Source organism: Engraulis encrasicolus, chromosome 5, assembly GCF_034702125.1.
Source record: "Engraulis encrasicolus isolate BLACKSEA-1 chromosome 5, IST_EnEncr_1.0, whole genome shotgun sequence".
Taxonomy (NCBI): Eukaryota; Metazoa; Chordata; class Actinopteri; order Clupeiformes; family Engraulidae; genus Engraulis; species Engraulis encrasicolus.
In genome coordinates, this window is record NC_085861.1 from 25,257,946 (window position 1) to 25,279,701 (window position 21,756).

General features: G+C 42.7%; 1 protein-coding gene across 1 annotated transcript in view; it reads right to left on the reverse strand.

The window, feature by feature from the left end:
• The window catches only part of csmd3a (CUB and Sushi multiple domains 3a), a 393,918-nt gene extending 384,045 nt beyond the window's left edge, over nucleotides 1-9,873 (reverse strand). The window contains exon 1 of the mRNA XM_063199008.1: nucleotides 9,626-9,873. Coding sequence (XP_063055078.1) covers nucleotides 9,626-9,803 — 178 coding nt within the window. The 5' untranslated portion in view covers nucleotides 9,804-9,873. The remainder of the gene's footprint in view (nucleotides 1-9,625) is intronic.
• Between the last annotated feature and the right edge of the window lie 11,883 nt (nucleotides 9,874-21,756).

The following is a 21,756-nucleotide window of genomic DNA, read 5'->3' on the forward strand; positions in this document are numbered from 1 at the left end:
TGACTGCGTAATGCCTGGGCAATTAGAGGTGTTGGTTAAAAACATGATATAGCACTAGGGATGCACCGATACCACTTTTTTGAAAACCGATACAAGTACGAGTACATAATGTGTACTTGCCGATACCGAGTACCGATACCGATACCTTTTATCACCAAAATACAATGAAAATAAATGCATGGCCTTGTTTTTTTCCGCCTGTGATATTTTTATTGTCCATTTCCATGTAGATTTAAATGTTAGTAAATGTATGAGGTGGCACTTTTTTCCATGCTGATTTCAAGTCCACAGAACATGACAAGATTTTGCATTGTTTTGAGTAATAGTAGTACTCATAGCTGGTATCGGCAAGTGTTTGACGAGTACGAGTACGAGTATAATGAGCAGTATCGGGAGCCGATACCGATACCAGTATCGGTATCGGTGCATCCCTATATAGCACATATTATAAACATGTGTTACACTTCATTCATATTCTTGGCTGTTGCCGTTATGTGCAAGTCAGTTTATGCAATGCTGAGCCAATATTTTGAGAAAGTAGACATTGCAAAAGCCTAATGTCTCAAAGTTAACAACACGAATGAGGTGTTATATGATGTTTATAGAGTGATCATATCCTTTTTTGGAGATTACGGACACCTTCATCAAGTGATACCTCATAGCATCATAATCATACTTTTAAATCTCAATCCATTACACGCTGCACACACAAGTCACACCTTGGTCATTACATCTGTGACGACATTGATGACCAACTATTACACCCCTCTTTTCAGAGGGTCTTACTCACAGCTCTCACGAGTGATTTGAAATGATCACCTACAAGCTCACACTGATTGCATGTCCAATGGTCCAGTGGTCCTGCCACATTATTTTCAATCTTGATTATAATGAAGTGGATTGAGAGGACGTGTCTCTGAACAGCTTTTTCATGCTGAACCTGGGTGGGCCAACCATTTAACCGCTACTCTCAAAGATCATTACCGCCGCTAAAAGAAGTGGGCCTTGCTGATAGGGATTAAAACATTACAGCCGCCCATCACAAAATCACAGGCAGGAAAGTCTTGGAGCTCAACAGCACAGACATGTTTGTTTGATTAATTTTCTCAAAAACTTTTGTTTTGATTCTAATGTTGTTGTTGTTTCAGAAATTTCATCAAAGTTTCACTGTTCAAAAAGTCCCACGCTGTTTAAAAACCAGGGGAAAACAGAATTGATTTATAAGTTCAATTTTAGTGGTGCAACACCCCCCCCAAGTGTTTTGTTATTAATTTCATTCTTTTTTTAATTAAGTGCATGTATTAACACCTGGTCCTGCTGCTGAGTGAGCCAAGTGGGAGTTGTAAGAGTCAGATTGATCAAAGCTGTGCTGGCGGAAGCCCTTTGAAGCCTAGTGAAGGTCAACACCGAGCTCCTACTGCCTAGAACAATAAAGGAGGATAAAGGAGAGAGAGTTTGCATTGGGTCCCTGTGATAGAGAGTCTACATACATAGTGGACTCCATAATGGAAGTCCAATGTGTGATGCACGGCTGGGTGCAGTAGGGTGGGGTTTTTTCTGCCTTTAGAAGAATTTATCATCATCCTCAAAGCAATGTCATGGACAAATACGGTCATGAACTCTGGCTATACCACACACAGAGACGCCGGAACAGCCAGTGCAGGAAAAACGCAGCTTGTATACATGAAAAGCCAATATTGCCCAGAGACCTTGGGTTTTATCTGCAATGCCACCACAATAGTGCCTCAACATCTCACCCATTAAACAATGAGGCGTCTCCAAATGAATATTTATAAAGACAGTTTCCAGAATCGCTGCATATTGCGAGTCTTTTCAACATTGCTTTTTCATTAGTATTTTGTTTTTTTAGTTTGCTACTACAATTGCAGACAAGCACAAGACGTTAGTCCCTTTTCATTTAAGTATTTTATTGCTGTTCTCTGGCAGTAGCTGGCAAACACGTACATCATTTGTGTACATCACCTAAGTTAGGGCTTTAGGAATTGATCGATATTTCTCATCCTTTTCTGACATTTCAGACACAAACCGAATAAAGGCTTACAAATCAATCCATACAATCAGCTCTATCCATCCATCCAATTCAACAGATGACATAATAATTGAACTGAAATAACATCTGCAACCATATGACATAAGATATAAGTGTTGAAATGTTTTAAACTGAATTAAAAACAGTAGTCAACGCTGAATAAGGACTTTCAAAGATTTTATCAGCAACCAACATACCCTACAATGTTAGAAAAATCTAAGGAAAAAGACAATGTAGACCTCATCCTGAAGAGAATCTTACTGAGATCCGATAACAAAAGCTTTTCCTCAAACAAAGGCAGGCCTGCTCAACAGAATAAATCCCTTTCATCCAAAAGGGAATTCCGTCAGGTAAAGAGAAACGAAAAGCAATCTCATTGTGTCTGCTTTTACTGCATATCTTCATTTTACGCCCGAACAAACGGTTTGCTTACATCTCTTGCAGAAGAAAAAGTAATTCAGACACACATGTTTGCAATAGTCAATTAGGACCGCTAACTGCTCCTGATTTTGAATACCAATGTGTTTTCATATGCTCTCCAAACCAGTTCATAAATTGGAATGCTCCAGCACTCTGGTGCTTAATAATTACTGGTCCAGACCACCATCTGTTATCAGATTTTATATACCCTACTGAGGATTTTTAGAAAATCCTGTGTGTGTGTGCGTGTGCGTGTGTGTGTGTGTGTGTGTGTGTGTGTGTGTGTGTGTGTGCGTGCGTGCGTGCGTATGTGTTTGTGTGTGTGTGCACTTGCGTGCGTGAGTAAAATGTACAAAGCCGAATGTGTGTTCTCTTTTGCTGCAGGTCCAAATGGATCTATCAGAACAAGGCAGCCAGGCGAGATTGCCTGTGACTGAGATTCCACTGTGACACCAGTTGTCTTGTCTGCTTGAAAGGCCTGTTTGTATGGACAGCGGAGGTGGAGGGAGGGAGTGGGTGGAGGGTGGATGGAGTTGTACCAGCCAGGGCTGCTGTTAGCTGGTCAGACAAGTGGCCCCGGGTTCACCCTGCAGCACTACAGGTCACATGTAATGATCTCCCCTGACCGACATGTAATTTGACAGGAATCAATCAGCCAGTGATCCACAAACAGCACGATGGCCCCTTTGTGGGTGTCCCAATCTAGGCCACCTGGGAAGGAAATGACCTGCACTGCTGGTGCTGGCATTTACTTGGTAATGCACACACACGCTCTGACACACACGCACACACACACACACACACACACACACACACACACACACACACACACACACACACACACACACACACACACACACACACACACACACACACACACACACACACACACGTAGCACTGGCCCTGTGGTGGCACAGGCTTCATCAAAAACAAGTATTAATAGCAGAGGAGAGTGTGCTGAGTAGATGGAAAAGTTGTGCATTATTGATGCGTCCTTCACTCATGCCCTATCAAACACATCCTATCCCTCTCTTTAAAGGAAACACTGTCATCCCACACGGCTATTAACATTATCACAACTATTTACTTTACTGTAAATTTAACATCTCGTTTGGGGCGCATGTAGTACAAGGAGGCTTTTTAATAAAACTAATGTCAAAACACCAAGATATGAAAGCCGACACCTCCCTCTGCTTTTTTATTCAGTCCAAATTATTGTTATTTAAGAGAGCACAGGGTAATGGCTTCATATCTGCTGAGCATAAGCAGTCATGAAGCCAGAATTCTGGACATCTGTATGAAAGTGTACTTTTATAATGTGCCAGTCATCAACAATGAATAAAAGATGAGCCTTTAAAATATGCAAAATAATCCCTTTTTTTTGGCGTGGCGTGAAACGAGGACAAAACAGGCCGACTTGCAAGTGCCACAACAGGGCCGAGTGGTGAATTCACTTCTCTTTTAGTCTAAGAGGGCGACTAACACTCAGACGCAAATGGGGAGCACGAAGATCTAACACCTGAGGGCGAAGATAATGTCCTCTCTCTCTCTCTCTCTCTCTCTCTCTCTCTCTCTCTCTCCACGAGAATATAATTTCACAGAGAAATTATACTTCTGATGAGCTACTCGTCATGGCTTGTCTTTCCTCTGGTTAACTGCTCTCTCTCTCTCTCTCTATCTCTCTCTCTCTCTCTCTCTCTCTCTCTCTCTCTCTCTCTCTCTCTCTCTCTCTCATCTCATCCTTGTATCTGCTAATATAAGGACATGGACACCGTTTTTCAAGACTTTTTTTGTTATTTCAGGAAAAGCTAATTCGGAGACTTAATGAAAATTCTGAGGTGTCCTGAGGAAATGAAGTTTAGATAATACTTTCTATGAACCCAGCCTGCATGAGAACTCATAAGAATGTTCATAAAAGGTTGTAGTGCATTCATAAAGTTTCATAATGAAAATGGGGTAACACTTTATTTTAGGGATACATCTATAAGCACTAATACGTACAATGTTAATGCCTGCATAAGTAGCTTTTAAGGCATGTACTAAGCAAACGCTAAGGCCTACTAGGTCCTTACTAAGGTTAAATTGGTAATAAATCCCTTATTGTACATGAACAAGACATTTGAGAATACATGCCTAACAAATGTTTGATTTTGCTTTGTACATGCCTGATAAGTTACTTATACAGGCACATTGTACGTATCAGTGCTAATAGATGTATCCCTAAAGTAAAGTGTTACCGAAAATGGATATACACAGTATTTATACATGTCTGTATGTATTTCTAATTACAATGCTGTGTTAAATCATGACGGTCAATTTCACAGTATAACACAGCAGTATAAGCTCTCACAACATTGTGCATTATAAGCCTAACTGTGTGGTCATAATAAAAAGATCAGAATAGCTTTATGAAAACCTGATAAGCTTTATAAATGCGTTACAGCTTTTAATGAACATTTTATATTTTCCTGTGAATAAAAGTGCCGCCAGTGTTTTTATGCTGCATTTTCTCCCTACATTATGCAACATCATATAGCTGGAGTTAATATTTTGTGAAAGTATACTATATGTGTTTAACCAGAGCTGTTTTCAGATTCCCTGATGTTCAAATCACCTCACAAATAACAAGACATACATGTTTAGTCGAGGTGACTTTTTTTTTCCTTGCCGCAATACTTGCCATCGATCAAGAAGAACTGTAGATGTCATTATGTTGTTTATCTTATGCAATTGTCCTGACTCACAAAATCAAATAAAGCTATGGTCTGGGGCCTTGCCATCAAGCTGTTGTGCCAACTCTTAGATGGAAAGGCTTATTAGAGCTAGTCCAGAGCAACCTAGAGGGCAATAGTGGCGTTCTTTTACTTAACAGAGGAAACTACATGAAAAGCATTCACTTCAAAGCTACGTCTAGTTTTCTGTTAGTCTTTCACGCAACTGGACATTTCTCAGAGAAGAAACAAAGACAAATGCTCCATCATTTGCATTCGAAAGAGACCAACAACAAAACAGCCTCTGAGAAAACTGTTATTCAGCTTTGAAGCTAAACAGTCCCAATACATTCCTGTCTTTCAGATGTGTTTTCTTTGAAATGGACTCTGTACATTAAGCTTTGAAATTATGATGATTCGGCAGGACATGTGGGAGACAAATAGATAGCAACAAGTCAATGTATCCAGCTAGGAGTAAGCTTCACTGCAGCAAAGACCAGGCAGACTTTAAAAATCTTATCCCCCATGCCACCTCATGCTGAATGTCCAGAGATTCTCCAGAGATACTCCTGTGATGTGTGAGATGGTACAGACTGACCATGTGTGATGTTCGGAGGGACACAATATCTACTTTGTAGCCTCATAATGGGCACTATTACGCCAGTGTAACACTGCAATAACTCTGTTGAAAATACTTTACTAGGCCCAGCTGGGGCTCTAACAGTTGGACACTGGACTGCTCTGTGGGTGACCCGGGTTCAAATCCTGGCACGGGTCATTTCCCGATCCTTCCCCATCTCTCTCTCTCCCAGCCATTTCCTGTCTGTTCTCCACTGTCTTATGAAATAATAGACAGCACAAAAGCACTAAAAAAGAAAGAAAATACTTTACTGGTAGCCTACCATAGTACCACACTTCAAAAGCATTACACAGAGACTTTAGTAATACATTACAACTTGGTCACTGTCATTTTGGTTAGGCCTACAGCAAATTTAAAACAAGGGTCCAGGTCTTAACAGAAACACCCCATATCTCTCCCTGTCGAGCAACTTAAACATTTATAATGAGTGCATTTGTTAAGCTGCATTACTGTATCTGTATATCGGCTGAGTGGGTATGTATCTAGCATGTGACTGTCATCAATGTCTATGTCAATGTTCAATGCTGTTTAATGTCTTGATGTCTGTTATGAATGCCTTATCTATGCCTGATGTAGGCTGTGGCAAGGCTGCTATGGTGGTGAGAGCAAATTTCCCCTTGTTGACAATAAAAGTCTATCTATCTATCTATCTATCTATGTATCTATCTACTATATCTGTATTTGGCTGCTTGTTGCGGACAGTCTGGCTGCATCCACCAGTGAGTTTCATGTTATTAACTGTTTCACTCCTATCTTAACCCATTAAGACGCATTATACATTTGCTGTTATCAGAATGGCAATGACCAAGTCGTACTTTGTTACTAAAGGCCCCGTGTTATGTCATAGTATTGTAGTGCTATGGTAGTTAACTTTTCAATGACTACTATAGCGTGGCTCTGGAGGTATGGCATGCACCAAGGGGCTACTGTTCCTCTGAATTTTCATTTTATAAGAACACCGTTATTATATTATGTTTACCCCTATCTGTTGTTGGTTACTGTATATCCATATGACAGTATGACTCCTGTTTTAGACACCTTGGTCTCCAGCAGTGAGCACTGTGGAGCCACAAATCATGGCTATCGGTTTTGGGCCATGCCGGTTTTGGCAGCGACGCGGTTAACGCTGTTAGTTATTGTTAATCGACACACCAGTTGGACGATATAAGTGAAAGGTAGTGAATAGAGTCGGGGGAAAAGACTGGAAGCACTCCAGGTACACTGAAAGTCATCATCCAGCTAGGGGGTGTATATGAGTAGATGGCAGGGGTTAATGACACCCTCATCCATCACCTCAGCCCTCTCTCTCCATATCCACAACACAGCACATTTCCAATTGCATTGCACGTCCAGCTCTCGCACCTTGTCAAGATGCCACGGGGCCGTGCTGGTGCAGTGTGGCCAATGCTGGTGCAGAAGAGTTTGAAAAAAACAAAAAAACTAGAGGTATATCAGGTAGGTGTTTTGAGGAGGTGTGGGTGTGGGGAGCTGTGGGTGACAGGGGTGGTGGGTGGATGGCTGGATGCTGAAAGCCTCTCCAAACGTAGGCAGACAGCTACTGGACCTTGACACTCTCCGAGTGAAGGATGATGGGGGCAGGCCAGGGAACAGCTGGATATGATCCAATCAGCAGCATCTAAGCAAAATGGGCTCACCTGGGCTGACAGGTGCATCGGGTATATGGAAATGAGAGTGGTGAGAAATACCAAGTGGATGGACAGCGCGCACCCGAGGCGAAGGGGAGGACTGGGTATGGGGGGGGATATTTTTGTTCCAGATATTAAATATATTGCATCAGTCCATTACATGACAGGCTTGATGATGACTGTGTACAGCTCCATTTGCGGCTGTGGCCCGGTATTCTCTCGGAGGAGAGAGGCATGAATGGAATAGAAAACCCGGTCTCAAGTGTTCGCACCTTATTGCCAGGTGTGATTTGTGCATTGCTGATGTGTTAAGCGTGAGGAAAATAGCCATGTCTATGTAGCCGTGTAAGCACAAGGATACAAATGTCTACTGAAAGGGGGAAATGGAACGTCTGTTGAATAATTGCCACAAAAATAGCATAGGCCTACCCTAAATATGTGCATACGTTTGCAATGTATTTTGAGCTGTGCAATATGACACGACCAAATAAAAGCAGAATCCAAAATCCTAATCAAAATGTAAGCTTGACAGAAGCAACTGGAATTCACAGGTAACATGATCAAGAGGGCTTTGATAGATGGAAGGTTAAATATGCCTGTAGGATCACTAAACACAAGGCTAATATGCTAATGACAAAAGGTTCTGATTACCTTGAGAAAAATAGATGACTGTGCTTCAAGCTAATTATTCCGAAGATTGAGTGCTCCACTTACAGATCTCCCGGCTTCAAACAAAGTGTAGTGTAATTAAATTTGGCTACAGTCGCAAGATAGTCTGTTGGTAGAGTACTAGTGCTCGACATACATAGGCTACACAGTGGCCTATGAACATTATGGAGTGAATGAGGTGGCAATAATAGACAATTGGGGATGACTTACACGCTATGGTCCCAAGTTCTATGAGATCATGACAAGCCTACAGTAGCCTTCAACTATGCCTGTTGATTGAAATACGTAAAATAAAAATGGAAACCACAAACCATCTGTTTTACAATGACTGATGCTTTCACGACTGTTATTTGGACATTCATTTATGGTATTAAGGGTGTATCTTTCTAATGCATACAGAATGATGCAGCCAAATAGCCTACCCAGCCGGCGACTCTTTTCCGAGTGGAATACAGCTGAAACGGGTCGTGCGTTATTCGTCTCCGCATACCATTGCACACCAAGTAGGCTACTGACAATACGTTACACGTCTGTTTTTTTGTTTAAGTGAGACTTTGAAATGTTTGATAAGGACCCTTTGTCCGACAGGGAAGAAGTGGACGAAGGCTTTCTTCTTCAAGGCAAACACGTTCAGTGGGGTGACGTGATGTCACGGACAAGAAATGTGGGTGCACGCGCAACAATTAGTTCTACTGGAACCTTTTGCCCATAATCCCTTAATGATTTTATTTGTATGTGGTGAATAGTAAAGCCCATATTCGATTTTCATTCCTTAGTTATCCTTCCAAACATATGCGCACATTTATCACGATTGGGTCAGATGCCTGAGGATAAGATAGCAAATAGTTAAATCTTCAATTAATGTGTAAGAGCATTCTGCATACTGAAAACAGTTTCACGGAAAATCTGTCCTATGGTTGCGTGTGAGAGAGGTTTATTCGAATCCATTATCAACATTTTTGGTCGTGTTAATCGTAGGTTATACGACTTTCAGTCCAAGGAATGCATTCACTGAATGCGAGCTCAATTTCTTGGAACAGTGGGAAGAGATAGGCTAGGTATGATGAAGGCTGAACCACCACTTCAAGATGCTGAAAAGCACTAGTGGTGAAACATATAGGCTACTTACATTAATCAAGATTGGTTGCCACTGATACATAATGAAACGCATTCAAGTATGACAGACTGTAATTACTGAGAGGTAAATTATAAACACGCCAGATGAACATGTCCATAAATATATATGTACATGTATCTCCGTTTCATTCCGAGAGAGAATAGCTGCGCCTCCTTCGAAGGCATAGCCTATACAGCAAGAATATTTATTAAGCCCCTACTCAAAGCCTGCATTGAGCGCTCTGCCCAGCAAGTCAATTCGCTCTCCAAACTCCCTCCTAAATCCCTCTGCGTTGTGTAGCTCTACCGGATGCATCAAACACAAGCCTTTATAAAACATTAGGAGCCGAAAACAAAACACCGCAGACTCACCGTGCACGTATGTGAACATCATTGAAAATAGAATATTCCAAATTAGAAAGCCAGCTTTTATCCTCATCGTTTTATCTTGAAGCAAGTCTGTTCGTCCACATTTAATACATCCTCTGTTAGAAAGAACTAAAAATCCATTCATGCCATCGACGTATCCGGCCTTAAAAACTGATTTCATATTCACAAAGTGTACGCTGCCTATTTATGGGATTGATAGTCCTCGGTTGGAGGCAGAGCACTGTCGTGTGGCGGGAGTGCGGTCACTGCGCGATGTGAGCTCTACGGTGATTTTTAGGATATCGCAGCAACCTTGACGAGGACTCAACCATCTCGCCAACAGGGGCACAAAGTATACTCTGTACTCCGCTTTCTCCCCCTTTCCACCCTGTCCTCCGCCCTCCTCCTCCACAGAAGACCCCCGGTCGTGATCATTATATGCCTAAAGTCTTAATACCGCAAAATATCCTGCATTCAATCGTCACGCCAAGAAAGCGTGAAGCACATAGTTTCTTGTGTTATATCTTGTCAGTTGACCGCCTGTCTGTCCGCCAATGCTCCCTGTCAACGACTTTATATCAAACGGCAGTGTCGTGTAACGTGAATTAATCTGAACATGGGCTGGAAGCTACCAAGACATTTATCTGGGATTTCTTGTATTGGAGGATCCTTTGGATCTAAGGAACCGAGCACGGCGCAGACAGTCTTTCACTATCTGCGAAGCCAAGTTAATGATCCAAAGTAACAATGACATGACTTTCGACCGAGCTGAAGAAATCAGCCCCCTTGTTTTGTGCCGTCGAACTTTTCATTCATCATTGTATTCTGTTAAAAGTGGGACACAGCCCCTTCGGGATGCCGATCGAATTCTCCTCTGGTCTGCACTTGAAATGAGCCTTTGGCATAGACCTAGCGGTTCGGAGGGAGTCTTCTGCCATCTATAGGCTACAGTCTTGCTTTCTTTTAAAATACTTTCATCTCGCCCTCTCTCTCTCACACACACACACACACACACACGCACGAACGCTCGCTCGCACGCACGCTCCCTGGCATGCACGCGCGCGCGGCGGTGGTGGTGGTGGTGGTGTGTTTGTGTGTGTGTGGGGAGGGGGGGGGGTTGGGGCGACAAACAAGCTCACAAAGCACAGGCGCACACATTCGCACACCAACGTGAAAATAAACAGTGACTCAAACTATGCATGTGAGAGACTTGTTTCTGCAATGAAATCGCTTTAACACTCGGTAATTAAGTCCAGCGTCAGATCAGACCCTCACTAACATTTCTGTGATCGAACCTGGAAAAGACATCCAAGTAGGCTACACTTCATGTAACCAGTATGCCGATAGGCTAGAAGTAGCCGCTGTCCCCGGTGCTGAATTGGGTAATTTAGTAATCAGCGTGCACCAACATTTAATTTCTGGATCCTAATCATACTTAATTTAGGTATAAAAGATGGACAAGTAAAAACCTTCATTAGTATAATTCATGTAGGCTAACCAGTATGTCCATTGCATGCTTGTTAAAGCTGCTGTCCATGATTCTGAACTCGGTAGTGCATAGTTCAGATCAGGTAGTTCAGAAGTTAGTGGACATGCATCAACAATAAAAAGTGGACTAAGAAAATGACTAAGAAAAGCCCCCCTTCATCACGTAGCCAGTGTGTCCATTGCAGGCGAGCCCCAGCTGCTGTCCATGGTGCTGAATTACTTGACAGCTACTCACATAGACAAACAATGGACCACTTCTCTCTACATTATCTTAGAGACTTTTTTTTCCTTGCCACTTTTTTCAACTACAGGTAGGATTTTCATTTTCTTTACTAAACAAACTCATCCCTTGTATTGTGTTAGAATGCTGCACACATCTGTAGTGTTAGCAAAACAAAGTGTTTTTTATCATTGTTTTTCCTCTCATAACTAACTTAGTATGTGTTCATATCCAAGGAAACACTGTTTCATTTATTTATCTTTTTTTGGCTTCAAAGACCTATTATTTATTGTTTTATTAATGGTTTTGTGAATTAGGACCTAGAGATTTCCAGTTATCCCAACAATCTTCTGCAAAGAAAATGGCACATGAACCCCTCAATGAACATGAGAATAATTAATTTGAATCCACCAAGCTATGTGCCTAGATCCCTCATTGGCACAACAGCTTTATGTCATATACAAGACCAGTTCTCTATGGTTTCTGACATTTTTTTTTAGGAATACTACAACAAATTTGCAAAATAAATACATCAGAAATTGATTTTCTGACCATGGAAACATATGAGTAGACACCAGAATTACAGCTGTTCTCCTTCAAGATTGGTTGATTGATCAGTTGTAGTTTAGGGGGCTGTGCTCGCCGGCCATCTAGATGAAAATGCTGGCTCATGAATACGTCAGGATATCTTTTTTGTCCACCATGAATCACCAAACTGATACAAAGAGCAACCAACAGCTCTTCAGTAATGCCTACAACAGCCAGTATTCTCTGCTGATTTCAAATGTGACCCATAATACCACACATGTCACTTTTATTTTTTTGGGACCTGTAGAATGTACTAAAATGCTAAATGAGGATTAGATGAAGCCTCATTCCTGGACAAAACAGCACATGGTACTTTTTAGATAGATACACACACACGGCTCAATTTTGACCCAAACACAACACAAGGGTTAATGTTGTCCATGACACTGAAATCTGTAAATACTCTGCAAATCAGAATTGCACCGACATTTCTGTGAAGTAACCAAACTCTTCTTTAAGAACAGTATAAAAAGTGGACTGAAAAAGGCCTCCTATTGACCTTCAGCGTGTAACCAGTGTGTCCATTGCAGACGAGTCACAGTTGCTGTCCATTGTGCTGAAACACCTGTCAGCTACTCACATACCCTATGTCTCAATCCATGCACTTGTGTCAGTGCACTGATGGATAGTGCACAGTGCCCACAGTGCACTGAGGTCTTCAGTGCATAATGTCGTGGAAAAGTTTGAGCACTATGCACTGTGTCCTCGCTGGAAGTGACGGCTGAGCATGGCATTATAGCTGGACAAAATATCATTGGCTACTGTTTACAATGCACAGCGTCTCATGCTTGTATTTAGGCGTACAATTCCTTCACCCTGAAGGGCAACAATCACACATACAATACTTGGGTTGGCATGAAAAGGTTGGTGTCTCAGCAACATTACGTACAGAATTAGGTGACGGTTGACCAAACTCTTCTCCTTTCATTGTCAACATGGCGGCCATTTAGTATGTGGAGGGTCCATCATTCAAGCACTGCGTTTTACGCCATTGTTAGGGGATCATCCGGGCGCTGTCAGTGCTATGACTCAACCGAAATTTTCAGCGTGAGTGCCCTAGGCACTGAAACACAGTGCCCGAAGTGCACAAGTGCGTGGATGGAGACACAGGGATTAACTGGGTAATTAAGTAAGACACGCACCAACATTTCTGTAATGTAACCAAACCTTCTTTAGGGAACGGGCACGGTACAGTTCTTTGTTGACCTGAATGCACAGACGAGTCCCAGCTGCTATGCTGTATGGTGCTGAAGTACCTGACAGCTACTCACAAAGACTAACTGATAGATCCAAGGACCACTTCTCCCTACATTGCTGGTGGGTTAAAACTGCTGTAAACATGTACCAACATTTCTGTGATGTAACCAAACCTTTCTTCAGGTAAAGTATAAAAAGTGGACTAAGAAAAGGCCCCCTATAGTGACCTTCATCGTGTAGCCAGTATGTCCATTGCAGATGAGTCGCGGTTGCTGTCCATGGTGCTGAAGTCCCTGACAGTACTGGTAGACTCAATTTACATTAATTTTTATCATCCTTACATTATCTTGATGATTTTTCACTTACATCTTTCATTACAACTGCTGTTAGTCGTACTGATGAGTCAGCTATCTGTACTGTACACACATAATGCACACCAAAACTCCTACTATTAGCCTATACCTGCTGTATGTTCTCTTCATACTCGCTGTTCTTTTTCCAACTCTACACATACAGTACGCACATACAACAACAAAAAAGTTCAATGTATTAGGCTGATGTGGTTGTTCATATCTTGTAATTTGGCATAACTAATAAACAAATGAGGTGCCATCTGGTTAAAAAGTCATGGGCACAATTACGACCGTTGTCACTATCTATCACTCATTCTTGAGCAGGCAGTAAAATGAATACCCACATAAATGAATACCATACACTCGATCCAAATTCATGACCATTTGTTTTGATGCATAATAGCAACGCTATGCTACTGGGATCTGCAAATGCAGAAAAGCATGATACTGTAGCCTACAGTACAGTATGTGTGTGGGTTTCTGAAAGCCTTGCTTCTGCAACCTTATCAGCGTCTTGAATTTAAAGGAGTATCTGCAGGAAGGCACTTGAACACTTCCTTTTGTATACCACAAAGCAGAGTTATCTCTCACTTGGATAAATCCAGGGATTGTAGCCACTGAGAGTAATCTTTTCTGCATCCATTACACGTTTTTTGTTCGCTCTGTCCACAGAGGAACAAAAATCTTGGCACCATACAGTCTACCACTGCTTACTTACAAAATTCAATTAAAACCATGTCTCTTCTGGTCTCGAAACATTGTGAGAAGACTGACAATAAAGTCATCCTGAGCTTTTCTTTCCTGGACCCCTTTTGTTTTAATGGGATCGAGTGATTGAAAAGACATTGGCCTTGGCTCAACGCAATTCTCATCCAGAAGTTTTTTTTTTTACCTCCCACCACCAGTTGCCTGGAGCAGTTCTCCTTCCTCCTTTCTTTCTTTCTTTCTTTCTTCCAATCTTTCTTTCTCTCTTTCTTTCTTTCGTTCGTTTGTTCGTCTTGAGAATTAAGGATTCTGATGCTCCCCTTAGATAGTCCCTGTGTAAACGGGCTCTGCCAGGCCTCATCTCCTCGCGATTGGCTTTCTGCCTCCCGCCCGCTCCTTTTAATACCTCACCGCTTAAAATTCCACCTGGGTCCGTCCGGTCTTGATACAATGTCCTTCCTGAAATACTAAGGTCCAAAAGGTGTCGTGCTGGGTCTGGCCTGGCTCCCTTCATATAATATCATTGCTGGAATCACTAAAGCATTTGTGCTGGTATTGGGCTTCGGCATGGTGTTCTCATTTGGGATTCTTAAGGCTCCAAAAGTAGCGGTTGGGGTGCTCAGATAATATCCTCTCTGAAAATCCAGAGGTTCAAAGTATCGTGTTGAGTTTGATGTAATATCATCACTGGAAGACTGAAGTTCAAAGCGGCACGCTGTGGATCATCTCTTAGTGGGTTTTATTTCATGTGTGTCAGTATTTCATGTATGACAGACTAAGCTGGGGGCCATGCGCACAAGGTCGCACTTTCGTCGCGGGCTACTTATCATTCATTTCTCTCGAGTGAAGCAAAGTGTTTTAGCATTAAGAAATATGGCGATAGAAAGTGGCATTAACTTCCATTTTCTGAGCGGTCCGACCTCAGGATGGGTTCTCTGAAAAGATCATCACCCTTGATGAAAGGTAAAAGGCGGTCATTTCTTCTCTGTTTTTTTCTTCTCTTTTTCTTTATTCCTTCTCCTTCATACTGCTGGTAGGGCATGAAATATGTGAACGGTTTTATGTTATGCCATAAGTGAAGCAGCAGCTGCAGCAGCAGCAGCAGCAGCAGTGGCTAAACTCACACTCACAGCACAGCAGCCGAGGATACAACCAGCAGACTTTGTCATTTATCTCTGGCCCTGGCTCTCTCTACAGCTTCATTGTGCCAATCATGAAGGTGAGCCTTTGCTTTGCTTCTGCACACCGCCCTTCAAAACGGAACCCATTTAGTGGTGACATGACCCAAGTCCAATCATCCCATCAGCTCCCGGACTTGCAGCAAAAGATGGTGGTTTCTTTGCACTGGACTGGTGTATCCATTGTGTGGCAAGGCCTATTGTTAACGTGCCTTGTGATGGGGAGAGTGATGTGAACTTGATCTTGCCCCCCCCCCTTGTCTGTCAGTCTGTCACAGTGGTCAGCTTTAAATACCCACTCCCCTCTCTGCCACCATCCCCCATTACCAACCCCCCCACACCACCTCCTCTTCCTCCACCGCACGGCATGGACCCTGGGCTCCAGAGAGGCAGGCCAGAGAAATGGAACTGCTCTGCGCGTTAATTCGGCAATAAATCACCTCGGTGCTGCTGTTGGAAGAGGTCTCTGGGAGGGAAATGCTCTCGATTGAGCCCGCATTGACTTGGCTGCAGCGTCGCCGCAATCATCGCTGGTGGCCCTGCCTGTTTTATTGGCCATAAAGATGAGGCTGTGTCAAGTTTGATTTTTTGCACTTTGCCACATGCCTTTTTTCCGCCCTTCTTTCTCTTTGTGAAGTATTTATAGAGGTTTTCGGGCGAAAAAAAATGATTCTCTCAGTGCTGATTCATTAATAGTCTCAGTATTTCACGGTTAGAAAATTGTTGAAAGAGTCCAGAATCATTACGCAGGCTGGGTATCACCAGCAGCTGGGAAAGAACACAATACAAGAAGCTGCACATGTGTGTAACCACAGACCGATGGGGAAAGGCAGAGAAATTTGACTGGACTGAGAAAGCACTAAAATGATAACAGCATAAGAGATGTAAGATGGAGCAGGGCCGGTGCTTGGCATAGGCAGAAGGCAGTCCCCTAGGGCGCCAGATGTTTTGGGGGCACCACCAGTAGCACCTGAAAGTCCCACAGAACTAGAATGTCAAGCAAAATCAAACAAATGTTATACTTACAATAGCTATTCATTGGCGCTCTTTATTTAAGTAGGTACTCGATCAGCTGCGCTCCATCAGATATGCAATGCTATGTTTAACTTAAATACTGTCTATGTCCTTACCTAGATTAGTCTATGTCTGTATGGGAAAGCAAGAAATGTAATTTCAAATTCTTTGTATGACCAGTGCATGTAAAGAAATTGACAATAAAACCTACTTGACTTGCCAATCTCTACCTACACAAAAAGGAAAGGGGGTGCCTGCCTAGGGCAGTGTTTCTCAACCTTTTTTTAGGCGAGGCACCCTTTCAATTCATGAAAAATGTCAAGGCACCCCAAGCCAACAAGCCGTGGCATGGCATCGCATCCGATATCACAAAAGCTTAGAAAAGTAACACATTTGGAGACGTCACACGACCTATGTTAGAAGTTGCAGCTGACTAGGGCGACCTATATTTACTTTATTGTGCATGAATGGCAGATGAAAGACTCCACTGACTAGCATAATATCACATAATTTATTTGTCAGCCACGTTTCTGCGGCACCCCTGAGGTGGGCCCGCGGCACCTCAGGGTGCCCCGACACCCCTGTTGAGAAACACTGGCCTAGGGCACCAAATTTACTAGGTCCGGTCCTGAGAAGGACTGTGGTAAGAATGTGAGTCCCTGAGTCTCCTGAGTGCTAGTGAGGATTCATATACTGTAGGTTCATAACGGGCGTAAAAAAAATGTCGAGCCGAAAAAGGTCAGCCGAAGGCCAAGACTTTTACAAGTGTGACATCAATTACTTGCCCAGTTGGCTGCAAAGACTTATTGACTGCACATGTCAATCTAGAGAATAAATATTTCTATCTCTAACATACAGTAGTTTCATATTAATTTGTTAAGTGCCAAGCTGATTATTGGATTATTGATCCATATTTTTATATTGTATTGCTTTGAGTGCACATGTGCAGTGTTTGTTCCTCAGTTGAAACATCAAAATGAGACACCGATGAAAAAAAGTAAACATCTAAAGCCTACTCGAGCGAAAAACACAATAGTATGCTTTACAGTTAAATCCAACATCATCCGTCTTGTATCGCTGCTAAAGAGGGAATTTCAACATGAAGTAGGAAGGGGGGGGGTGCAAAATAATAAGAATCAGCAAAGCAAAGCAAACGAAATCTAATGGAAATCAAATGGAAATCCAATGGAAATCAGGGAACACAGCCAGAGGACGGATAACCAGGATGACTGGCTTCCCTGTTGACATGCAAATGTGATCTGGGATGTACTGGAAGATAAACACAAGCAAGGTTTATTCGAATTTATATGTTAAACACTTCACTATCAAACATTTCAAAATTACATTGTCATCTTTATGCTCTACAGGCCATTATAGTCCACTCAGACTGTTCAAACATAGTAGAGTATTTTGCATGTCTGTTTAACACATCCTAGTTGCACCCAGGGCCGGTGCTAGGCACGGACAGACAAGGCGGTCGCCTAAAGGCACCAAATACTGCTGTGCCTTTGGGGCACCATAGCAAGATGAAAGTAAAAATGACCAACCTTTCGATCAAGCACAATGAAACATTAAACTTAACAATAGAACATTTTAAAATTAGGTAATCCCAGCCCACCCTTTTTCTTGCTAGCCATCAGCATTTTAAGTGTATTCTTGGACTTCTATTTTGTCATGTAAACCTTGAACTGCGTTTTTCAAGGCACTTAATTGTTAATTGTGGAACAAGAACTGACAAATATTGAAATAAAAAGAGGAGCCCATAGGTAAAACATTCATCCTTTCTGCCTCTACTCTGCCCAACAGGTGGTTGCCTGGGTGGGGCATCAAACTGACTAGAACTGGCCCTGGTTTTGCATCCCATTGTGACGTGTAGCTAGCTGACAACCACATCACTGCATTCATTAGTTTCCCCGCCTCTGATTGGACCCCTACACAGTGTACAAGCATCACTGTAATCGCTGTGTAGCAAGAGATGAAAAACAAATCTGACCAAATTGTGCAAAGCATTCTGAGTGTACCAGTCAGATATAAATGGTGTGGGAAGGACTAGCCAGTGGCGTCGCCAGAATTTTTTGGGGCCCTAGAAATATTCAAATTTTGGGCCTCCTTCAGGGCCCCTGTCAGTGCTGTCAGTGCTTGGGTCCTTAGAATCTGTAACAACTTTCCCCCCTAGTGGCACCCATGACTACGGCGACAACATGCATCATTACATGGGTAATGACTTACTCGCAGGGGTCTTTGCACCAGCTTTAAAAAGCAGCAAGTTGAAACGGAAGTCAGTCAGTAAGGCTTCAGGCTGAGACTTTCACGAGTGTGACATCAATTACTGCCTGGAGCTGCAGCATTAACACATTGACAAAAAAAAATCCACATGTTACTCACTCATCTGAAAAGGCCGAGTTAATCATGAGATCATCACTGGAGCGCTTTCTCTTTTTTTTTTTTTTTGGTGAGGGGGGGCGATATTGAGTTTACTCCGTTTCCTACTCAATCAATCCTTTGATAAGCCAAGGCCTCAGTGAAGCTGTGGGAGGACAAGCCACCCGCCGTCCTTGAGGGAGAAATATAAGCCACTTGGAAGTAGCCATGAGGACCCAAACATTTTTAGCTCCCTAAAATTCGACTTTTCTACTTCGCACATCAAACCCATTTGGACTTCTTGTTGAGCGAGACCCACTTTGCCGAGAGAGAATGGAAGCCAAATGGGCACCTCATCTTTCCACTGGTCCTTCCTTCATCTCTAGTAAAAAAAATAGGCCTATGTAGTGGTAATTCAACAATTTAACACTTAGAGAGTACTCTGGGACCAAATACACTCTTGCAGATGCTACATAGACTTAATAAATAATAAATAATGATCATTATTATTATCATTCATCTCAACTTCTTGAATTTGTCATCTTTAGACCGTCAAACCGGCTTTAATGCAGCGCGATGAACACTCTGGAACTCTGTCGACACATTTTTTACAGGAGGACCGTTTGGAAAGCTATTCTAGTCAAGCACTTTTCCCTAAGGGCACACAGCTGCAGCAAAACTCCCATAAGGCTTGACAAGACCGCGGCAGCAGGCCAGTCTGGTGAGCAATGCTCGTATACAGTACCCTATATTTTTTACAAGATTATACCTTCCACCTCAAGACCCTAGATAAATGTATCATCCTACAAGTAAGTATGTTCTGTAAGTATGTTCCATCGTTTGTGCACGTGTGGGAGTTTTTTTTCCCTTTTCACCATTTTTTTTCTCTTCTGGACACGGCAATCACCAAGCCCTATCTTCACACTTATCTCCGCTGGCTGGGAACATGCATGTTAAGACAGGGGCCTAATCATCAGCGGCTGATTTTAGTGATACAGGAAGTGTAATTTGTTCTGAGGTGTCATTCTGACTAATGGAGCTGCCCGGCAAAACATGCCGTGCAGCTGGATGAATACCAGCGTGCCATTTGGGCCAGTTTCAGCGATACAACAGCGGTCTGTGACTCATTTGCCATCGTGGATGGAACCACAGACAGCAGGAACAGCCTTAAAAAAGGGGCTGGAGTGCGACCAAAAAAAAGCACCCGGGCATTTTTGGCTTCAACTGCCCCCTCATAAATACAAGCTGTTTTCGTACCATGTTTATATCCTGCTGGACTCAGTCCACTGTTGAAGATGGACCAAAGGAGGTGTTCAATGTATACCCAGATAAGCATTCAGTCTCTGTTGAACATCAAATCCTTGGCCCAAATAAACTATAATGAAACATTTTATCGCACCATATATATTTTTTTAGCATGCATGGCGCATTGTGGTGATGGGGTAAAAAATCGAATAAAATCTCAAATCGTTAAGCAGATCCTCCTTTTCTCAAGTCTTGTATAAAATGAGTATCGTCCGAGGAACTTTGGCGAAGGAGTAAAAGACATTTCAGCATATTGTATTGACTATAATCTCTCTCTCTCTCTCTCTCTCTCTCTCTCTCTCTCTCTCTCTCTCTCTCTCTTTCTCTCTCTCTCTCTCTCTCTCTCTCTCTCTCTCTCTCTCTCTCTCTCTCTCTCTCTCTCTCTCTCTCAGTGCAGTATCCTTTACAATCCAATATCCTCCTTCTTCCTCCCTGGAGAATGCAAATGGCCAAGACTTCACAACTTGTCTATTTAATTAGCACTTTCTAAATTATCCCCAAGTCATGTCACCCAATTGTGCATGGCATCTCTCTTGCATGCCAACAAAAACAAAACACAACACAAACCAAATTTTACCTTGAGAAGAAGTTGGCCTTTGAAAGAAAGAACTTTCAAATGTCTTTTCTCCGACTCGTTTTTTTTACTTCTCCTTTCTTTCTTTCTCCCTTTCTTCTTCCTCTCCACTGAAGTTCTCCATGTGTTGTGGGGTCTGTGCTGTTACAGGAAGCACTCTGCCCGGTCCGCCATCATAATTAGAGAATGATTACTTTCCCAAAGCCCAAGCTGAGCTCAAGCCTTAGGATAAAGTAAAAGTGAATCAACCATACTAGATTGCTGTATTGACTCTGCAACACAGTCGTCTCGGCTCTGGGAAACCGGCTTGATGAAAGTTATCGATGATGAACTTTAAATGAAGCCCTGTTGTTTTTTGGTTTTGGCTGGTTGCTTTTGTGTTATTTATTTATGTACTTCTTTTACAGAAGGAGAAACCTGACACGGTCATATACAATTGTGTTGAGTCGTTGTACAACTCTGCGTTTCCCTTTATCATGGCACTGTACATTTCAGCTTCATTTGCAGAGGAAGCTTTTATTGGGAAACCGACCACACATTCATTTAGCAGCAATAGCGGACTGCTTTTTTTTAAAAAAAAACTACAAAAGGTCTTCTTGAAGTGCGTTTGCTCACTTAAACAGCTGAAAGATCTGAAAAACAAATAGCTCAGCTTGAGCCGCATGAGGAACAAAGGCATATTGAAATCACTCCAATGTAGTAACTATAATGTCAGCCCAATGTCAATTGTTCTGCCTTTGAACCAGACTGCATGAAAACTGGCGGCCAACACATTTCCGCTGGCATTGGGAACTGTAGCAGGCACAGATGGACAGATAGACAGAGAGACAGCGTTTCAGGTCAAACCCCAAACAACGACAATTGCAAAGATTGTGATCACCACAGAGAGAGGGGGGGGAGAGGGAGCAAGAGAAAGAGAGAGAGAGAGAGAGAGAGAGAGAGAGAGAGAGAGAGGGAGAGGGAGGGAGCAGGAGAGAGAGAGAGGGGGGGAGCGATAGAGAGAGAGGGAGGGAGTGAGCGAGCGAGACAGAGAGTGAGAGCTAGAGAGTGGGAGCGAGGGAGAAAGCGAGACAGAGAGGGGGAAGGAGAAAGAGAGAGCAGGAGGGGAGCGAAAGAGAGAGATGAAATAGAAAGAGAGAGAGGCGGGGAGG